Raw genomic sequence first — 19,600 nt, forward strand, 5'->3', positions numbered from 1 at the left:
CCTTTGTTTAACCTTGTCTTATTATGCATGGATATTGTATATAAATGGGCTTGTTTTGTCTCTTATCTGAAATTAAAGCTTTAAACTGGGCATGGAGGGCGGGGTCTGGGGGAACAGAGAAAAAGCAAGCTCATTGTTATTATGATTATATCCAGCAAAGCATAATAAGCTTTTAACAGCACTGCTTATGTTTTGGAGGTGAGAGAAGCTCATCTTCACTTTCTTCCTCTTCCTTCAGCACTGTTAGATGTTTCTCCTGAGGGTCAGGAAACAAGGCATTTTCCTGAATCTTCTCAAAGGTCTTAATCTGTAGCTATTAAAAAAAAAAAATTCTAGACATTATTACACTAAAACTTAAAGTCCCTAGCACAACTATAATGGAGAATACAATATTGATTGTCCTTCAAGACTCAGAAGTATGCGTCCACAACCCTAAATACTACCGTTGTCTCTGTGTTTTTTCCAGTGAAGGATCTCACAGCCACTCTGCCTTTGGTGTTCCCTCTGTGGGAAGTTGCCCATGTTTTCAGAGGCTGTGGTACATGCTAACTGCTGATCAGAAGGAAGGGCAGGCTTTGTTCCAAATGTACGCAGTCCTGTGTTTGTGGACTACCAAATTTGCTGACTGGTTAAAGGAGAAACTTTGACCCTTCCTGCTAGTCTTTATTTCATTAGAGGTAGTAGGAACGTAAGAGCACTCCCTGTCTGAGGTCAAGGGGATCCTGTGGTTCCCTCATAAGACAGATGCATGAGGTACAGGAAGGTCCTTTTAATTCCTCCCTCGAAGACTGTGCACATTCTTAAGATTTATATCCAATCTCTAAAATGTCTTTATACAAAACATGGGCACTACCTTCAGCAACAGAGGCTGCTCTTGTTAATTGAATAGAGTTACAGATTTGATATGGTGTTAACAGATTTAGACTGTATTTTAATTACTGCTGAATTTAGCAATTACACTGTATCTTTTTAACTACTGAGAGCATTGCCTGGGCAATGTAAGCAAGGACTCCGTTATCAGGTAATCATAGAATAGTTGATTAGAGCCTTTATTGTTCATAGGACTGATCAGAAAAAAACTGTGATGTAACTGTGAATATATTAATTCAACTACATGGGGCTGGCAATTGCAAAAATCTGCCATTTATCTTCTAGATTAGCAGAGCTGTGGGCTCTTCCTCTATTATCTTTTACTTGCCTTCGAAATTCCATTTCCTGTCTCTCTTGCTTATACATTCTCTTTCCTGTTGAAGAATTACATGTTCTCTGCTTTGTAATTCTGACTAACCAAACTAGTCGTAGCCAGCATGTTTGCTCACTCTTATTGTATTCAGGCTGTGTTTCTGCGATAGAAAACGCCATGGCTGCGGGGTTTTTGTGAGTACAGGGCTTTCTCAAACCCTGTTACACGGCTAGAGCGACAGGGGAGCTGCAGAAGCTAGTTTTGCTATGTCTGGGTGACAGTTTTCAAACAAGTCAATCGTTAAACAAGACTGTTGTGGATTTGCTTTTATGTAGTTTGGACTTGTGGCTCTTTATTGACTTGGTGACTTTGTAACTACTTAATGATTTGGACTTGATTAAAGTGAAATTGTTGAAACAGGATACAAGGCTGAAAAAACTCTGCCAACCCTCTGGAGAAATACCTGTAAGTGCTAAGGAAACTTTTGTTGAAGGAACAGGAATTTTGCCGTTTCTCCCTTTCACTGCCCTGCTTTCCTGGTCGGTTCGCTAATGTGTGATGCTCCTTATTAAGTGCAGATGCTTGTTTTGGTGAAATACGGTTTCTTGGCAATGCCTTAGTAATTGTATTTGTGCTAAACAATAAGGCTATATCTAAGTTACAGATTAAATGTATGCAGCGAATGGTGATAACCAGTATCAAAATGTCTGATTGGCTTGGATGGTCTTTACTAAAACCAAAATGCGGAGATGAAATAACAGTTTGTGCAAGGGAACGAAATGCAGGTGTTCTTGCATTGTTTCTTGTTTTTGCTTTCAAGTGTGTTTATGGATTTGTTTTTGCTGCCTTTTATGTTGCCTTTTGCATGGTTTGTGCATTGGGGTTGCTTTGACAGCTTATCTATAGGGAGAACAGCGCGTAGCATGTGGTGCATGTCCTTAGCTTTTAGTAAGATTTCTAGTTGCTTTTGAAGATCTGTAAATTTTAATTTGGATGTTGAATTGAGTTTTGAATACGTTGATGTTTTTGTAAATATTGGCCCTCCTTTCGCTTTGTCTGCAACTTTTAAAACACGGCTTGCTTTCCTCCCCTCCACAGTACACGTTTTAATTTGCACTAGAATAAAGTGTTTATTTCCTTAAAGATTTAACAGAGGCTTTGGATGAAGATGCAGACCCCACAAAATCTGCACTGTCTGCAGTTGCAACTTTGGCAGCTGCATGGCCCCAGTTACATCAGGGTATGTGTGGGTTTCACTTCTTGTTTTGTTACCGTTCTTATTTTTCTCTGTATTTTAAAGCACATTTTTTTAATATTTATGTCTGTAACATTTAAATGTCTGTTTAAAGTAACTGTTCATTCTTCTCAACTATAGGCTGCAATTTGAAAAACTTGGATCTTGATAGCTGCACTCTTTCTGAGATTCTCAGACTTCACATTCTAGCGTCAGGCGCTGATGTAACATCGGCCAATGCAAAATACCGTTACCAGAAACGAGGAGGGTTTGATGCTACTGATGACGCTTGCATGGAGCTGAGATTAAATAATCCTGGTCTCTTGAAGAAATTGTCGAGTACCTCAGTGTATGATTTGTTGCCAGGTAATTACAGACAATGTTAGAGGTTATTAGATTGCTCATTCAGTGACGGGTTTTGTAACTGCTTCAGATTGATAACGGTCAAAATTTATTGTATCACAGAATAATTTAGGTTGGAAAGGATCTCTGGAGGTTACCTAGACCAACATCCACACCCTGTGCTCAGACCCCACAAGCAGGTCCCACCAGATCAGAGACAGCAGAGCTAGACAGTCTCATTACTTCTGAGTAGCTTTTTTTGTTTACAAAATGTTAGTTTAAAAATTTGTTAGTTTTACGTGTAGAGTGGGGTCTCTCTCAGAGAAGCATCTGAGTGTTTGATTCATCTCCTGCTTTTTATTGCTATTCTGGTATGGGTCTTTTTGTTTGTCACTTGGAAGTGGAGGAAAAAAATTATCTACTGTTCCTTTATCTCTATTTTGCAGATAATACTGCATTTTAGTTCTTTTGGTGGTAAGAGTCAATAAATTAAAAATAAAAGCTCGTGTCTCTGAGCAAGACAGATATTTCAGGAAATGCCTCTCTGTGAGTGTAGCTGGTGCACTACAAATGTTTGATTGCTCATTTCTTGAGTGAGAATCAGTCTTCAGTCTGGAGTGTGTTAAGAGCAAGTCTTATTTATCAGTGGTGTAATGAAATATAAAAATTGGTCTGAATTTTATTAGGAGAAAAGATGAAGATCCTTCATGCCCTCTGTGGAAAACTTCTGACTCTCGTCTCCACTCGAGATTTCATTGAGGACTCTGTTGACGTGTTACGTCAGGCAAAACAGGAGTTCAGAGAATTAAAGGCGGAACAGCATCGCAAAGAACGAGAGGCGGCGGCAGCAAGGTAACGGATACAGAAAGTTAGATTTTTATTAATTTCTCGATTGCAAAAGGTATATGAGAAACCGTAGTAGTGTTTGTGGTTTATGCTGGTTTCTTGAGACCCTAGGCAGGAGTGAAACTTTACTGTGGTAAGCGTTGTCCTTTCCTGCATTACTGTTATATTTAGACGATGCTGTAGTATACAAGAAAAAAGATGTGGCCAGATCAGATACTAGATTAATTGCAACTGTTTTTCTGTATTTTTCTTATTAGGATACGTAAGAGGAAAGAAGAAAGGTTAAAAGAACAAGAGTTAAAAATGAAAGAGAAACAAGAAAAGCTGAAGGAAGAGGAGCAAAGGAATCCTGCCGTGGAAGTATCTGTTGGGTATGATACGTAGCATTACTGTGATACGTATGATACAGCACTTTCCAGTTATGGGGCTAGACCGTAGCTATGTGATTTTTCATTGACTTTGTCACATACAGAGATGTATTTTGATTTAAGTTATCATATCTATGAATATCTTCATAATAGACCATTCTAGTTCATTTTCTGATTTGAGGAATTGGTCTGATCTGAGCTAGATAATACTGACCTCACATAATAGTCTGCTAATCAAATTAATAGCATTTTTTAAAAAAAATTCTGTGCTGTTCCAGGTGATTTCCATAAAAACAAGGTTTTTTGTTCTATTAATGAAAGTGTATGGTTTCAGGTGGTGAGATACGTGCACATGCAGCTCAATATGATTTCAGAAAAAAAAAAGAGTGAAGTGTATATATAACACTACATCCTTACCTGTTTGAGGAAGGGAGTTAGTTAAATAAATTTGCTTGTAAAAAGTGACCGTGGGCCAAAGACAGGCTTGTGGTAGCTTTGAAACTGTAATTAAAAAAAAAACAACCCAACACCATCAAACCCAAAATAAATGCTGTCCTGTAATGGCTGCATGTAGTTCTGTAGGTTTATATTTATATTTGCTAGATGAGGGAAAAATGTGGAATAAGCATTTTATAAAATGATAAATGTTTTGCTGAGGAAATTTTTTTTTTTTAGTCATAAAAAAAAAAAATAGTTTGGGTCAATAGAACCGAAGTTGTCCCCAAAAAGGGTAAAATGATAAATGTTTTGCTGAGGAAATTTTTTTTTTTTAGTCATAAAAAAAAAAAATAGTTTGGGTCAATAGAACCGAAGATGTCTCCAAAAAGGGTCTGATTACAATAATGCTTTTTGGATGAAAGTGAATACTAAACATCAGGTTTTAGTCTTTAATATGGACCTTTCCATTTACAGTTCATTTGGTTTCTTCTGGATTTTAATATATTCTATGACTAAAAGTTTGTTTTTAAAAAGCATTGTAGGTCTTTGACTAGCTTAAGTACTTTCTGAGAGAAAAATACTGTTGTGTTGAAGATTCCTTGTTCTAGTGAGTGTTTTGGGTTTTTTTCATTCCATTCAGCTTTTAATCTGTGGTTGATCAGTCACCTTTTCCTTTATTTTATTGTGTCAGGGAGGAGGAACGGGAAGACCTTGATACTAGTACAGAGAGCAAAGAAATTGAACGTAAAGAGCAAGACATGGACACAGTGACAGAGGATGAAGAAGAGCTGGGACCAAACAAAAAACGAGGAAGAGGTAACGCTGTAATGGATTTGGTCCCTTTTGTGCATGTATGCATGCACACGTGTGTGCGTGAAGTCCTTGAATTTTACCATAAATTTTTAGAAAGCATTAATCTTTCCTGTACATTAAAAAAACCAAACCAAAACACCAAATGTGGTCATTGAAATGGGCTATTAAGTGCATTGAGCTGGCCTGATATAGTTCTAGTGATCAGCTGTATGTTCTTTCACACTTCTGTTTCTTCTTGTCTTCCAAACTTGCTGTCTGGATTCCTCTTTCATCTGAAAAATAAAATAAAAAAAAAAAAAAAAAAAAAAAAAAAAAAAAAAAAACCCAAAACCTAACCCCAGGCTGTAGCCTGACAGAGCATTTTAGCTATGAGTAGTGCAGTCAGTTACATGAGTCCCATCTAATAGGATATGGTGTGGGTGTGATTCTTTTTATTAGGAAGCTGCGAAAACAACAGGTATTTTAAAGGAAAATGTTATATTGAGTGGTGGCGTTCGGTTTGCCTTTGTCAATGAAACAACATGACTTCTGTAGAAGAATGTAACCAGACTGGTCCGAAGCTTTGATTTCCTCAGCAGCGTGGTGGTAGGAGCTGCAGTGCAGTAAAGGGCCCAGCCTGCTATTTGTACCTAAACATACATATCGCCACAGGAGGATGAGTTGTGGGTGGCTTTGGGCTGCTACCTCATCTGTGCCCTTCTCTGATGAAGGCTTTGTGCTAGAGTCTGTGTCAATGGAAGTCCTGGATGATGGTGAACTTATGGCTGCAAACTTGCGTAGTTCCTGGGGTAGAAATTCTCAGTCATTCAGTCATGTGAGTTTTCATGTTTACTACAGCTTTATGACAGCAAAACAATGAGGTTTGAAACACAATTCCAAGTTTCTCAAATGCCCGTGTTTGAGATGTTGTGTGTGGAGGCCAAACAAGTGTTACTGCATTCCTACGACTGGACAAACTGAAGGTCACCCTGAAAATGGGTAGAAATTGAGTGACAGATGCTGACAGCATCTTTCACCATTGCATGTGTTAATTACAAGATGTACTTTTCTAGACAACTCTCGGGACCTGATTCTTTGGTAAACTAAGGTGTGAACTGGAGTATTATCAGTTGGTACAAGTTGAGGTGAAAAAATACTGTATGTGTATATATATTTCCTTTTTAATGGATAAAGTGATAAAAGCTCTTATATAGGGGTTTTGTTTTTGCTTGAGGTCTTTGGGGAGTTTGAGTTGATCATTTTGAGTCCAAAACCATAGTGTGTACTCAGTAATCGTTGGAATTCTACTGTATTATGATAAGATACTTTTGTAACAAACTTCTACGTTCTTAAAACTTGGGGTTGTTTTTTTTTTATGGTCTTAAAAATGACTATGCCAGTCAGCGAGGCTTGGTGTGGTGTCTGCAAAGGGAAAATACACTTAAAGATGGCTTCCTTTTTATTGAGAGAAGGGGGCTATCGCTTGAATTTTTCTTTAATAAAACAAGCATTGTTTCTTTGACTGAGCTGATGGTTCTGTCCCTTTCTGATTATCTAAACTTACACTGTCAAGGACCAAAACTTACCCTTCACTTGAATTTCTGGTTGAGAGAGTTTATAAGGGTGTTATCATTCTTCTGTCCTTAACTTTCAGGAAAGAGAGGGCAAAATGGATATAAAGAATTTGCAAGACAAGAAGAGACCACTTGTGAAAAGACTGAACCTCTTACTGCTGAAGACAAAGAAGCTTTAAAACAGGAGCAACAAAAGAAGGAGAAGGAATTGTTAGAAAAGATTCAGAATGCGACAGCCTGCACAAACATCACCCCGTTAGGTCGTGACCGTCTGTACCGACGCTACTGGATTTTCCCCTCTGTTCCTGGATTGTTTATAGAAGAGGACTATTCGGGTCTCACAGAAGACATGTTGTTGCCTCGAACCTCTTCCTTTCAGAATAGTGAACAGACTTGCACAAATGAACCTCAGGTATTCAGTGAAACTGGAGAGTCTTTGAAATCCTCTGAATCTACCTCCGATATTGACCAAGATTCACACACCAGTGTTGTTGTAGAGGTGCCAAGGCCAGTATATAAACCAAACCGTTGGTGCTTTTACAATTCTCGGGAACAACTGGACCAACTCCTAGAGGCTCTCAATTCCCGAGGACATAGGGAGAGTGCCTTAAAAGAAACTCTTTTACAAGAGAAGAGTAGAATTTATGAACAACTAAGCAGTTTTCCTGTGGAAAAATTCCATATTCCAGGTACGTGGAAGGTTCCTGATCTTCGTTTGCTTCCACAGCTGTAATTTCTATGAAAATTCTAGAAGCCTCTAATTCTCATTTAATTGTAATCCTTAAGAAATAAGAATTATTCTCAGGCATTGTTTCACAGTATGAAAAAGAGGTTTGTTTTTTTCCTTTTTTTAATCTTTTTTTTTCCCCCCAACAGGTTTTTGTGATGGTTTTCTGTTGTTTCATGCTAAAAAAAGTAATAATTTTTCTGTTATTTCACTGCTTAGCAATACAGGATTGGCTTTTAAACATCTTTAGGAATTAATTAGAGCTTTGGGAAAAGATTAACTGGGGAATAAGGATTAATATCTGCTAACAGTAAGTCATACTATTGATCATCTGATGTCCTCATTTCCAGTGTGATGGAAGAAGATGCAGGGTATGGTGCTGGAGACAGACAGCGCAAAGGGAGGCAATTCCTGTTGCCTTGGTTTGAGGAGGACATGTTCTTCCATAACGTGATGATGAGGGATGAAATTATTCAAAAGCCTGTACTGGCCTGTTGTGAATGGTGGCATGCTGCAGGGTCATACTTTAGGAGGGAAAAAAAATAGTTCAGCTGTGTTGGTTGTTATGGGTCTTAACATCAGTGCAGTGGATTCTGTGATACTATTTTCTATCTTTTTCCCTTTTATTCTTTTGACAGAGGCTCATTGCACGAGGAGGAAATGTCTGCAGAGCGATGTTGTTTTTAAGGGTTTCAAAACGTAGGAGCATGCTTAAAACCTAGACCTAAGGTTTAGGGTGTTTTTCCCTTTTCTCCTAGCCAAGTATTATGCCATTTATTGGCAAGACATTAGCTGCAATCACTGATAAAATTCTGCGTACACAAGCTTGCAGCTGACTTATTTGTGGCATGTTGTTGGGTAGAGGACGTCACCAAAATGAAACTCTTTAGGGTAATATTTAAGCAATTGCATTTTGTTTTGAATAATGCGAGAAAAATGTGAGAATTTCGGTGTTGGGCCAAGAGAAAATTATTCACAGCAAAGTGAGTTCTGTTTCACCGGAGCAAGTATGCCAGGACATGCTGCGAACACCTCAAATACTACTAAATCCATACCTGAGCTACCATTTAATTTGGTGGAAACTAGCACAGGGCAGAGTTTCTGAAGCATAGTAATCAAGCTTTATTTGGAGGTCTTGGAGCTATATTTGTGTGTTTTGGTGAGCAAATCTCTGTAATTTTCTGATATATTTGTGTTCTTGTGTGTGGTTCCTTATTTTTCTGGTTGCTACACCTTCATCTATATGCTGTGTGTTGTTTTCTGCCCCGAAGCAACCCGATTTCCACAATCATCGGTTTGGTGGGTTTTTTGTTGTTTTTTTTTTTTTTTTTTTTTTTTTTTTTTTTTTTTTTTATTTCTATGTTAGAATTGCAGCATAACTAGATTTGTTTTTTAAAAAGGCAGCTTAGGATCTGGGCATACATTCAGATCTTTCTGTGGATTTTGAGCTTCTGCAAGAATTTTCAGTTCTCTTACGAAGAGGTTTTTGCATGACAGCCCATCATCATCTCTTCCCTTCTTTTTCACAAATTACCTTGCTGTCTTGTTCCTTTTCTTTTTCCTGCCTAATTAGAGGACACAGTCAGACTTGTCTGTGCCTGTGTCATCTTATCTGTACCTGTTTGTTTTGGTTTAAAGTTAGATTTTTAAAAGGGATTGTATCTTGTTCTGTTAGTTTTTGTGATTGTCAGTTGCACATGCTTGTTTTAAACATTGCCATGATAAAGATCCACGCAGGAAAGAAAGCTGAGGAGTTCTCCTGTAAAGTAAGGGATATCAAATATGAAAAATACTAGAAATGTGACTTTATTCTTTCTCTTGCTGTTTTTTTTCCTCCTTACACTTAACAACAGAGAGTTGTTGGTTATCTTACGACTTCAGAAAGCATTTAAGACAAAAGAATGGCTTCTGAATCAATGATCTCTCATCCTCTGTGTTGGAATGAGCTAACCTATAAATCTTCCCTTAAAAGGATACTCTGCTTGGTTGGATTGGATGCCTTAGCTGACAGGGAGGTGTTGGTGTTGGCAGCTTTCGCTACGGGAAGGGAGCTTTGCACATGTGTTTAGTTTGTTCTGCCCTGTTCTACTTTTGTTCCTTCCATCAGTGGCTACTTTGAGGAACAAAGTCTTCTAACATGAAGTGACTTGGTATTCTTGCAGACAAACCTCAAAGTGACATCAGACCTCCTTCAGGACGGGGGAGGATGCCGAATGCCCATGATGGATCTTACCTATCTGCAGAGAAGCAGCTTGAACTGAGACTTAGAGACTTTCTTTTGGACATTGAAGACAGAATCTACCAAGGAACATTGGGGGCTATTAAGGTACCTGTGAACTGTCAAACACCTGGGAGTACGGTGGTGCCGTCGAGTCTGTGAATTAAATGAGAACTCTTGTGTTGCTATGGGTTTTCCCAAGAGCATAATTAAGTTAAGTGTAGGCAGTAATTGGTGTTAAGAGATGGTGCCCTTTGATTCTTTAGGAACTTCAAATTTGTATGTTTGCTTCAGGTTACAGACAGACAGTCTTGGAGAGCAGCCTTAGAACATGGGCGGTATGAGTTTCTGAACGATGAAAACAAAGAAAATGGTATCATTAAAACTGTGAACGATGAAGCTGAAGAAATGGAAACTGATGATCAAGAAAAGTTTATTGTGAAAGACAGGTAAGAGCTGTAGTTTAAACAATGGCTCTTCCCTGTGAGTTTTATAGTAGTTCTCTGTGTTTTAACTTTCGAATTGTTTTTACCTTCAAATTCTTTGGAACGGTATTTTTTTAAGATTTGAGTTGTAAAATGTGAGATTTTTGCAGTGGTTGGTATTTTCTAAATGACACTGTTCTATTACCATATAAGACTGAACTACCTATTTCTACAACTTCTACTGTTCAGAAATTACACTGCTCAAAGTGAACATTAATTATCAAATAAGGCATACGTGAATTCATTTTAAAATGATTTAAAATGTGGAGAAACATTTAATCTGGCAATTTCTGCTTTGTTTTCTGGAAGACTAAAAACCAAACACCTCCACTTAGTGGGGGAGGAATAGGAGTGTTTGAAAGGGAAGATGGTCACAGTAACAAATTGCTGGTTGAACTGGCCAGGAGTCAGGGGAAGAGGCATCAGTACAGCCTTTGGTCTGGATTACCCTGTAGCACTGCTGCAAAACCGAGATACAATCTTACACCTTTATGAATGATGATCCTTCTGTAGAGCAAGCTGCAACGCAGTGAAAGAGAGAAAACCTCAAATCATACAGTGCTACAACTGTAAAAGGGTTTTCTTGGGGTTTGTTTGTTTGTTAAACAAACATTTGTGACAGATGTGGGGCTCTACACTGTATTGGTGTTTGTTCTAGATGAAATGATAGAAACTGTGTAGGTTTCCAAATATTTAATTCTCAGAAGTTACAGACTTTTCAGAAATAAAGGTCTGGCTTAATTTACCTAATACATATCAAATTGTATGTCTTGATAGGCTGTGAATGTTGAAATACTCCAGGAAAATTAATTGGAGGTGATCGTTGTACTGATACGCTGTTTGCTTATGTATTCTATGAGGTTTTCTGCAGTTAGGAAAGCAGTGTTTGTGGATGGACTCCTGAATGCTGGATGTAGGAATTTAAATTTCTTTTAAGGTTTTTCTGGTTTTTAGTTCAGTTTGTTGAATTAGTATTTTCGTATAAGACTGCCCTTTGGATCCACGTTCTTTAGTTGTGTGAAAAATGGATAGGGTCATTCTTCTTAATATGAATGACACAATGTACAGACATTTGCTTCCTGAAAACCACAACATGGAAATATTCCAGTTTTAATTAAGAAGTTATAACTTCTCTGTCTCCGGTTACCTTGGGCACTTGTTCCATTGCCAACTCTCAATCAAAAGCTTGTTGCTTCATTTTTTTTTCCATTTGATACTGACTCCATCAAAGTTTTTGAATAAAGTCTACTCTAATAAAGTCTTGCATATTAAAACAGAGGCTATGGGATTCTGGAATCATGTGACAGGTCCCTTTTGATGCTGGGCTTTTTATCCACCTCGGAGCGAGTGACATCTCATTAAGACCTCAGAGTTTGACTAGTGAAATGTAAATAACTGTGCAGCTTTTTTCCTGTTTGCTTTCAGGCTCTCAAAATCTGTGTGACTGCAAAATATAATGAACAGCTTTTAAGTGTGGAAAAAAAAGAACAGGGACAACCAAAAGCATTGCTCATTCACCAGAGTAAAGCAGAATCCAGACAGTCTTAATTAGTTGTGGGTTTTTTGTTTTATAAACCCCAAGTAGAAATTGAATTTTTTTTTTCTTTAGTGTGAGTTGCTCTCCTACACTAAGCGTTTGTGGTTCAAGAAGATTAACTACACTTTGAAATGATTGCCTAGACTTTGGTCAAAGAAGGCTGTTCTATTGGAAACTGACCCTCTTCTTGCTTCCCCGTACGTGAAGAGTTAGTATCTTAGAAAAATCCTCCAAGGGTGATTACATACGAGTTAACAATTCTTGATTTAACATTCTGAAATCACTATCTGGCTTTAGTTCATTTGTTTTCAAAAATCTTACTAATTGTGGGGTATATGGAGTTGAACTTCTGTATTCTAAAAGGCTACACCTCACCAGTGGAAGGGTTTTCACTGAATAATTATTGGGACTGTGCCCTTCACAGAAGCCTCTTATAAAACCAGCTGATGGATGCTGCATCAAATCGTCTGGAAATCTTAATAATTACACTGAAATTTGTTCTTCACATTTCTTCAAGTTTAGAAAACTTTGTTACCTAAAGCTGATTTATCTACTAAGCAAACTCAGTAACTGGGAAGTTATCTGTGCAGTATTCATTCATGTCCATAGTCTGTGCGTGTAAATGAAGCGAAAATAAAAATCTCCTGCGGATACAGACCGGTACAAATAACTATGGTGTTAAATTCAAAGTGTGTTATAAGAGGTAATATAATACATTTCTATTCTAGACTCGTTGGGTTAAAAACTGAAGCTCCAAGTGCTGCATCAACAAGTACAAGTACTCCTCAGCCAGTTAATAACGTGGTCCACTACTTGGCGTCTGCACTGCTTCAGATAGAACAAGGAATTGAGCGCAGGTTCCTTAAAGCACCTCTTGGTAAGATTTCAAAATTGAAACTCAGTGTCTCTAATTTTGGGTAAGATTTTTGTAACAAACCAACCCCCCAAAACTGCAAAAAAAAAAAAACCCAAAACCCCAAAAAAACAAAAAAACAATCAACCCACCCAAAACCCACTTCCTTCTTCTGTGAGACTGGATGCTTTAGAGGGATGTGTTGCAGAACAGAATAAATAACCTATTGCTGTGTACCCTTGTCAAATTAAAATGTTAGATGGTCAGTTTACAAGGCCATAGATCATAAGGAAATAATTACTATTTTTCTTATTATTCCGCATGCTCTGAATTACTTGTATTAATTAAGAGCAGCATATTTTACTCTTAAATACCTGCCTGTTTAACCTGGGTCCTTTCAGTGATCTTGTTTAGGCAGCTCTACAATTATACTGATGCATTGGGAGACAAATTGTACCCCTAGGCAGAAATGAGTGAGCTTTTGGGGGACTACTCTTAATTCAGCGTTACTGTTGAGGCCAGTGTATCGTGCAGCTACACAATGAGTTTCTTTTGTGTGTGTTTTACATTGTAAAAATGTACCCTGCTTTATGCACTGTTCCTGTGGAAGCAGTAGAGGCCTGGTTTATCTGGATCACCTAGTTCAGCAAGAACAGAATGTTTACAGTAAAACATAGTAGATCTTCAAACTTTTAAATCCTCAGGTTTTGCATTATGCTGTAAAAATTGGAAATAAAAGGTTGCAAGAAAAATCTAAAAGCACAGTTATAGCTTGACTTCAACACACATTCCTTCCTTGAATCCCGCTGATGTGCTCTAGGGGCCAGAGAGGGGATCCAAAGTCCATAAAGTCACTTTTTTTTCCAGTGATCCCTCGGGTCTGGATTCATTAGGATCCTCTTGCAATTCAAAAGTGGAGTTTTGTCTTGGAGCAGTGGGTAAAGGTGGTTCATCCTTCCTGAGGCAGCTGTCTCAGCCAGGCTTTCCTTTGGGGTGCTGTGCTGAGGGTGAGCTGTGCTCTGTGCTTGGCCAGGGGTCCTCCAGAGCACCAACTGCTACACGTCCTATCAAATCGATCCTCTCCTCTTATCACAACTGATACAATTCTTAGGCTCTGGCAGATTTTGCTGCTGAAGTTTAAGATGAAAATGCAGGTTTTGATGTATTATCACTAGATGTTAGTTCCCCGTGGCAGAGTTGGCCTAAAACTGTTTCTGCTCTTGTCTGATCCCACATGGAGCCTGGTGTCTGAATATCAGTTGCCACTGAAGATGAGTTTGAGCAAGATTTGTGCCAGAGTCTGACACGCAGCGTGGTTTCCCTTCCACAAGCTTTCATTATCAACATGATGACCTCTGGAAGAGGGAGATGCAGCAAAGGGGAGAGCGTAGGAGCAGTTTAACCTGCAGCTGTTTAAAAGCTTTGCTTGGATAAGCAAGTGGTCAGCTCAGGCATGTTTGCCCTTCCCAAGCCAGGTGTGACATGGGTTATTGCTGGCTGTATGGCTGCATTTACGGTGTCTGCATGGGATGGTTAATTGACAGTACCTGTAGCGTTTGTCGGATTGACGCTGCGGGTGAGGGTTGTAAATACATTGTGCAGTATGTTCCTCCATTTCCAAGTGCTCTCTGAGAGTGTTTTGGCAGCAGCATCTTGCTGATGGCTGTAAGTTTGCCACGGGGTGCCCATAAGGGGAGAAGCATGGTTATTAGTAGATTATGGCTACAGAGCGGGCAGCCTGAGTTACAGGAAAAGGACTGAAAGAAGAAAAGTGTCCCTGAAGCACTGGATAAAATATTTTTAATGAATTCTCCTGCTGCTTTTTTTCAGCAGTCCCAACTCTGTCGTAATTGAAGGGTGTCCTATGTTTTTGTCTGCCCTTTTGATGATGGTGTGGTTCCTTGTTTGTTTTTAATTTGGGCATCATGTTTTCCTTTAGATGCTTTATACTGTGTGGCAAAGTGGATAGGGAAGTCTTTGGTGATTTGCATGTCTTAAATGTCCTGTGTTCGTTTACCATCCTGTGCCTGTGTAGCTCTCCTACTCTGAAGAGTAGTGCTGTAGTAGTAAGGTTACTGTAATGTATAGAATAACCTCCATGGCTGAGGGAGCAGGAAGGATCATCCCAGGCCTGCTCTGCCCTGGCTTACTGCCCTAACCGTTAAGCGACAGAGTCGGGTTCCCTCTTCCTTGCTTTACCTTTGGTGCCAAGAGTTCTCATGTTTTCAGTTGCATAATGGGCTGCTTTTAGCAGGAGATGAGGTTGAATGAAGGCAAGACTTGAGTTTTGTTACTGGAGAGCCCGTGGAGGAGCTGTGGCTTTGAGTGGCTCTGTAGTAAAGACAACTTAAAACACACATCTATTTGCTGATGTTCTGACCACTAGACAGTGAGTTCCATGATAGATGCTCGGACTTTGGAACTTCTGGACATGACCAGAAGGTGCAACTGCAAAGTGTCAAGAAAACCTTGTGTTTGAGAGGCATCTGGCACACTGAGGCACGTTAGAGGTCAAGCAGCAGTTTGGGGTGCAGCCCTTTCTGGATATAACTGCAGCATTTTGGTATTTAAAAAAAAGCGTAAAATTTGCATAATCTTATGTTCAGTTTAAGCTTAAACAATGTCACTGCTTGCTACCAGAGTAAGTCTTGTTTCTTAGTTTGCAACTTGCATAACAGGCAAAGAAAAGTTCTCTTCATAGCTTGACAAGGAGGCATTAATAGTGTTAATAAACCTTTCAATAAAAAGTGGTCACTGCTGCTTGCTCGGGGACTGCTCAGCACCCGATGTCTTTTCCCTGTCCCCTCTAGACAGTGATCAGCAGTACCTGACGATAGAAAACAGCTTTTGATTTGTAACTGCTGGGTTTTGCTTTGTGGGATTTTTGGTTTTGTTTCCTGTTCTTATACAGATCATGGTGTCTGCACACCTTTTTTTCTAACAGGAGGGTTCTTATAGTTGTTCCAACTATTTAATGGACCAGTCTCCTAGACAAAATGCCTGCATATCTGTTAAACTTGACCCACCCAGGTTTTTAGGCTGATTTTAATACCACTGAAGTAAGAACACTGGAAGCCAAGGCGAGTGCTAGGAGTTCTGTCTTGGAAGCAGTACAGGGAAATGCTGCCAGTAAAAAGAGTCGTCGCCCCCACCCCCCACATTTCTTCTTCAAACCAAACCGAACGTGCTTTGTCTCTGCCATTATTTCAGTTGTTGCCCTCACTGTGGAATTTCTTTTACCTCTCGGCCCCCCTTCACTGTGCTCTGTTCCTATTAGAGAATGGAGCCATAGTTAACAATTTTTAGTTTTCACTCTATTTACAGCTTCTAGCGCTAAAGAGCGCAGTGAAATTCACTGCAGCCACTGGCAAGTTGAGCCCGGTGGCCTCCAGGGTGCAGAGCACACAAAGGGACCCAGCACAGCAATAAAAGGACCAGCTGCTCCTCTCTGCTCAGTTTTTTGTTCTGAGGCTCTATCAGGCTGCCAAGAGCCTTGCTGGTGATTCTGATAAGTTTAGAGTTGAGGTGCATATCAAATATTCAAGTGGAAGAGCAAGAAAAGACTGACACAAGAGATAGCAGTGCAAAAGGGGCTCTCGAAACCCCGGCAGCAGCACCCTCTGCCTTGCGGAGCTGCTAGACGGCCGCTAATCTTCTGTTGTCTGGTGATTAAATGTAACATGACTAGAATTGTACACGTTTCTTAATTATGACTGGGGTTTAGAAATCCTTTCATTACGCATTAGCTATGAAAATTTGGGTTTTTTCCTTCAGTCCAGCCCAAGATAATGTTTGGGGAGAATCATAAAGGGAGGGGTGCAGCTTGAAGTGCAGATTTTTCCTGCAAAAATTTAGAGTTAAGGTGTAAAAAAGTTCTTTGCTCTTTTTAATAGTTGTTTGATGGAAACTTTGAAGTGCTACTTCTCAGATAAAAAAAATATGGTTTGGGGGAAGAAATACAAGCTATTTTTTGGTGGATGTTGCATCTTTTTTGGTATAAATTACTTTTCCTTAACATTTCAAAATAATCTGCAGTGGAGAAGTAGGTCTCATCATTCTTATTACAGAAAGTACCTCACTTTACTGTGAAAAGTGAGGTACAAAGTGATGAAGTGATTTGGTTGCCCTGGAGTTCAGTGAGGCAGCCACGAAAAGCCCCCGCTTTTTGCAGTGGTGCAGGACTTCAGTCAGTAAGCACCCTTCAGATTTCCACACGAGAGGCTGGATTCTAGTTCACAGGAGCACCTTTGACTGATACTGGGAACCATTTACCTCCTTTTAAAGTTGTGCCTTGCACTTCTTGCAGGACAAAAAAAAATAGAGCTTTTTTGCTCCTTTTGGCTTGTCTTTATTCCATTCCTCTCGTTCTAGATTTTTTTTTTTTTGTTGTTTCCTCTACTGCCAAAGTTGTTTCCTTTCCTATTTATAATTGTCCTTAACAGCATCAGACATCTTCCAGTAGTGAGCTGGGATAGGATTAGTGTATGTACATGCTTTGTTCTCGTGCTTTCGTTGCTTCCCTGCAGAGTTCCACGAGCAGAGGCAGTAAAGGTGGAAGTGAGGTTTTTTTGCAATGAAAAATTGTTGTTTATGCTCAGAGAAATCAGCCAAAGATGGTACCTTGCATTTGGAGTCACTGAGATTACTATGGCTCTTCCTTCCTGGGAGAGTAGTTTCATCATTTTAATACTCCAGAACAGTGCTGCACAAAAATATCTTCGGTGCTTTGTTTCACATGGCCAGATGAGCTGGTTCTCGTGCTCCTCAAGGGCTGTGCCCATAAACTGGCTGTGCCTTTGAGGTGTTAGGAGGTTTGTGGTGGCATGGACCAGACAAGTTGTTTGTTGAGAGAGACCTCTGCTCAGTAAGCTGCTCCTACAGCTATTTGTGCTGGAGGTGGACTGAAAGTTAAGGGAGGTGTAGGTTTAAGAGCTTCCTCTTTAAGCCTTACGTAGTGGGAGTCAAAGTAAATCCTGGGATGTGCTTTTCCTCCAGGGACGTTACTCTCTCACCCTTCCCTGCTGACCTTCTTCCACATGCGCATGTTGGGGACCACTGTTCTAGTTACCTTTGTAGACTACACAAGTATGGATTATAAAAACTAATTACAAAATAATCTGCCACACTTGAAGAAGAAATTTGAAATAACTTTATGAATTTAATGTTAGGTAATGCAGAAGATGGTGAAAGGAACCACTGGGGGGATAAAAAGAGGAAGAGAGTGGAAGACAAAACTAGTCAGAGAGATGGTAAATTTTAAATGTTATTTGTATTGCTAAGAATTAGAAAGTATTGAATATTTTATCAGGTTTTCTTTTTTATCCTTACATTGAAGGATTTGAAGTATTGCACCCAAAGGTTGAAACACGGGTGGTAAAACAAACACAGCTTGAAGATTTAAAAAAATATATATATATTTTGGTTTTCAAGTTTTCTGCAACCAGAGATCAAGAACTGTATTTTCTTTTTATCACTTTGCAACAGAAATCTGCATGTTCACATACTCTCTCCCCCCACCTCACCCCCTTCCCTTTATTGCCTCTGTTTTTGGGGGTGGGGTTTTGAAACTCTGCAGCATTGTGCAACCTTTCTAGAAATACTAAAATGGAAAACCCTTCCCTGAACTCAATTAGCTATTGATAGATGAGTGCACAGATCTGTCAAACAACTTCATTTGCATTGTAGCGAGGCTTGGAGGGCTTAGCTGACAGAGGGGTATCCCACTGTGCGGTGTAGAGCTGCTAAGACACAAAGGAAGAGGCCGTTTCTCCCTCCAAGTTAACAATATAAATGAGAAAGATGATGGATGGAAGAAAAAAGTGTTATTTTTATTTTACAAATTGGGATCTGAAGCAGCGGGTGTTGTTTGGCGTGTTTCCTCCAGCAGCAGAACGTGCTGAAGCAGGTCGTGGTCAGCAATTTCTATCTCTATTGCAACTGCAGTATTGCAGTGCAAATATTTGTTGTGTTGTGTGATGAGCTATATTGGTGAGCTAATCCAAGGCTAAAAATAACCTCCACAAAAAAAGTAATAATGCTCAAGCTGCTGTCGTCAGCAAAAAAATGCTTGCCAAACTATCTCTATGCTTAAGATACGGTGTCTTTGCCAGAGCTGTAGTAGAACTCTGCAGCAGAACTGAAGTGGGTCTTGTGTTAGATTCCGGTGTCCTGACAAGCAGTTGTAATTTTCTTACTGAATTTAAAAAAAAACACAGAGAGAGGTTGTGGTGCTGTGAAAACGACCTTGTCCACTACCCTTAGTAAGACTGGTCTTGAGGCAGGAAACCTAAGGAGAAGTAATAGGAAATTTTAGGAACTCGGGATTGGCATTTGCACTTCAGGAGTGGTTATATTTTATTTATGAAGCTTTGTCGCCTGTTTCTCCTCTGCCTTCTCCCATCACCTTTCTTGTGCTGCTGGCTGCTAATGCAAATGTATGCAAGATTAGACAAATCCTGGCAGCCAGCTGATGAGAAGACAGAAAGGCCTTGCCAGGAGAGCAATTAGTCTCACTTCTGTTCTTTCATTTTATTTGTTATTAGATATTTTCTCTTCCTGATCCTGAGGAGAAATCACTTGGTAGACAGGTGGGTTATAGGCCATTGCTGTGCCCGCTGTGACTAGTGCAGCAGGCGAGGTGGCATTTTATACTGGAGGGCATCATGAACCAGCTGGAGAGCACACAGGAATGTCACTGTCCTCACCGTGGACGGTCCCTTTTAGAAGGGAAATCTGTGGCCATTTCTATAATCAGAAGTACAGCTGTATTGTCTCTTCTTCTCCTTAAACCTTATTGCTCTACAATGCAAGAAGTAGCTTTCGAAGTTTATAAAGAAATTCCCTTTCTGTTCCACAGCAGCAGTGCATGGTGTCACTTACACCTTCTCATTTCTGTAGCTCCTCAAACAGCCCACTTGCTTCTGTAACTCCCAGCTGCTTGTTCCCATTTGGGGTCACTCCCCTTGCTACTCTGCCTGTGTGTTTGTGCAGCCGCTTCGGTGGC

General features: G+C 39.6%; 1 protein-coding gene across 1 annotated transcript in view; it reads left to right on the plus strand.

Moving 5' to 3' along the window:
- The window catches only part of BAZ1A (bromodomain adjacent to zinc finger domain, 1A), a gene marked incomplete at its 5' end in the record, with an annotated part of 54,234 nt that overhangs the window by 26,964 nt on the left and 7,670 nt on the right, over positions 1–19,600 (plus strand). The window contains 9 exons of the mRNA XM_010135689.1: positions 2,328–2,423; positions 2,559–2,783; positions 3,446–3,611; positions 3,863–3,976; positions 5,103–5,227; positions 6,858–7,466; positions 9,667–9,830; positions 10,017–10,171; positions 12,473–12,621. Of these exons, the coding sequence (XP_010133991.1) occupies positions 2,328–2,423; positions 2,559–2,783; positions 3,446–3,611; positions 3,863–3,976; positions 5,103–5,227; positions 6,858–7,466; positions 9,667–9,830; positions 10,017–10,171; positions 12,473–12,621 (1,803 nt within the window). The remainder of the gene's footprint in view (positions 1–2,327; positions 2,424–2,558; positions 2,784–3,445; positions 3,612–3,862; positions 3,977–5,102; positions 5,228–6,857; positions 7,467–9,666; positions 9,831–10,016; positions 10,172–12,472; positions 12,622–19,600) is intronic.

This window comes from Buceros rhinoceros, unplaced genomic scaffold (assembly GCF_000710305.1).
Source record: "Buceros rhinoceros silvestris isolate BGI_N320 unplaced genomic scaffold, ASM71030v1 scaffold31104, whole genome shotgun sequence".
NCBI lineage: Eukaryota > Metazoa > Chordata > Aves > Bucerotiformes > Bucerotidae > Buceros > Buceros rhinoceros.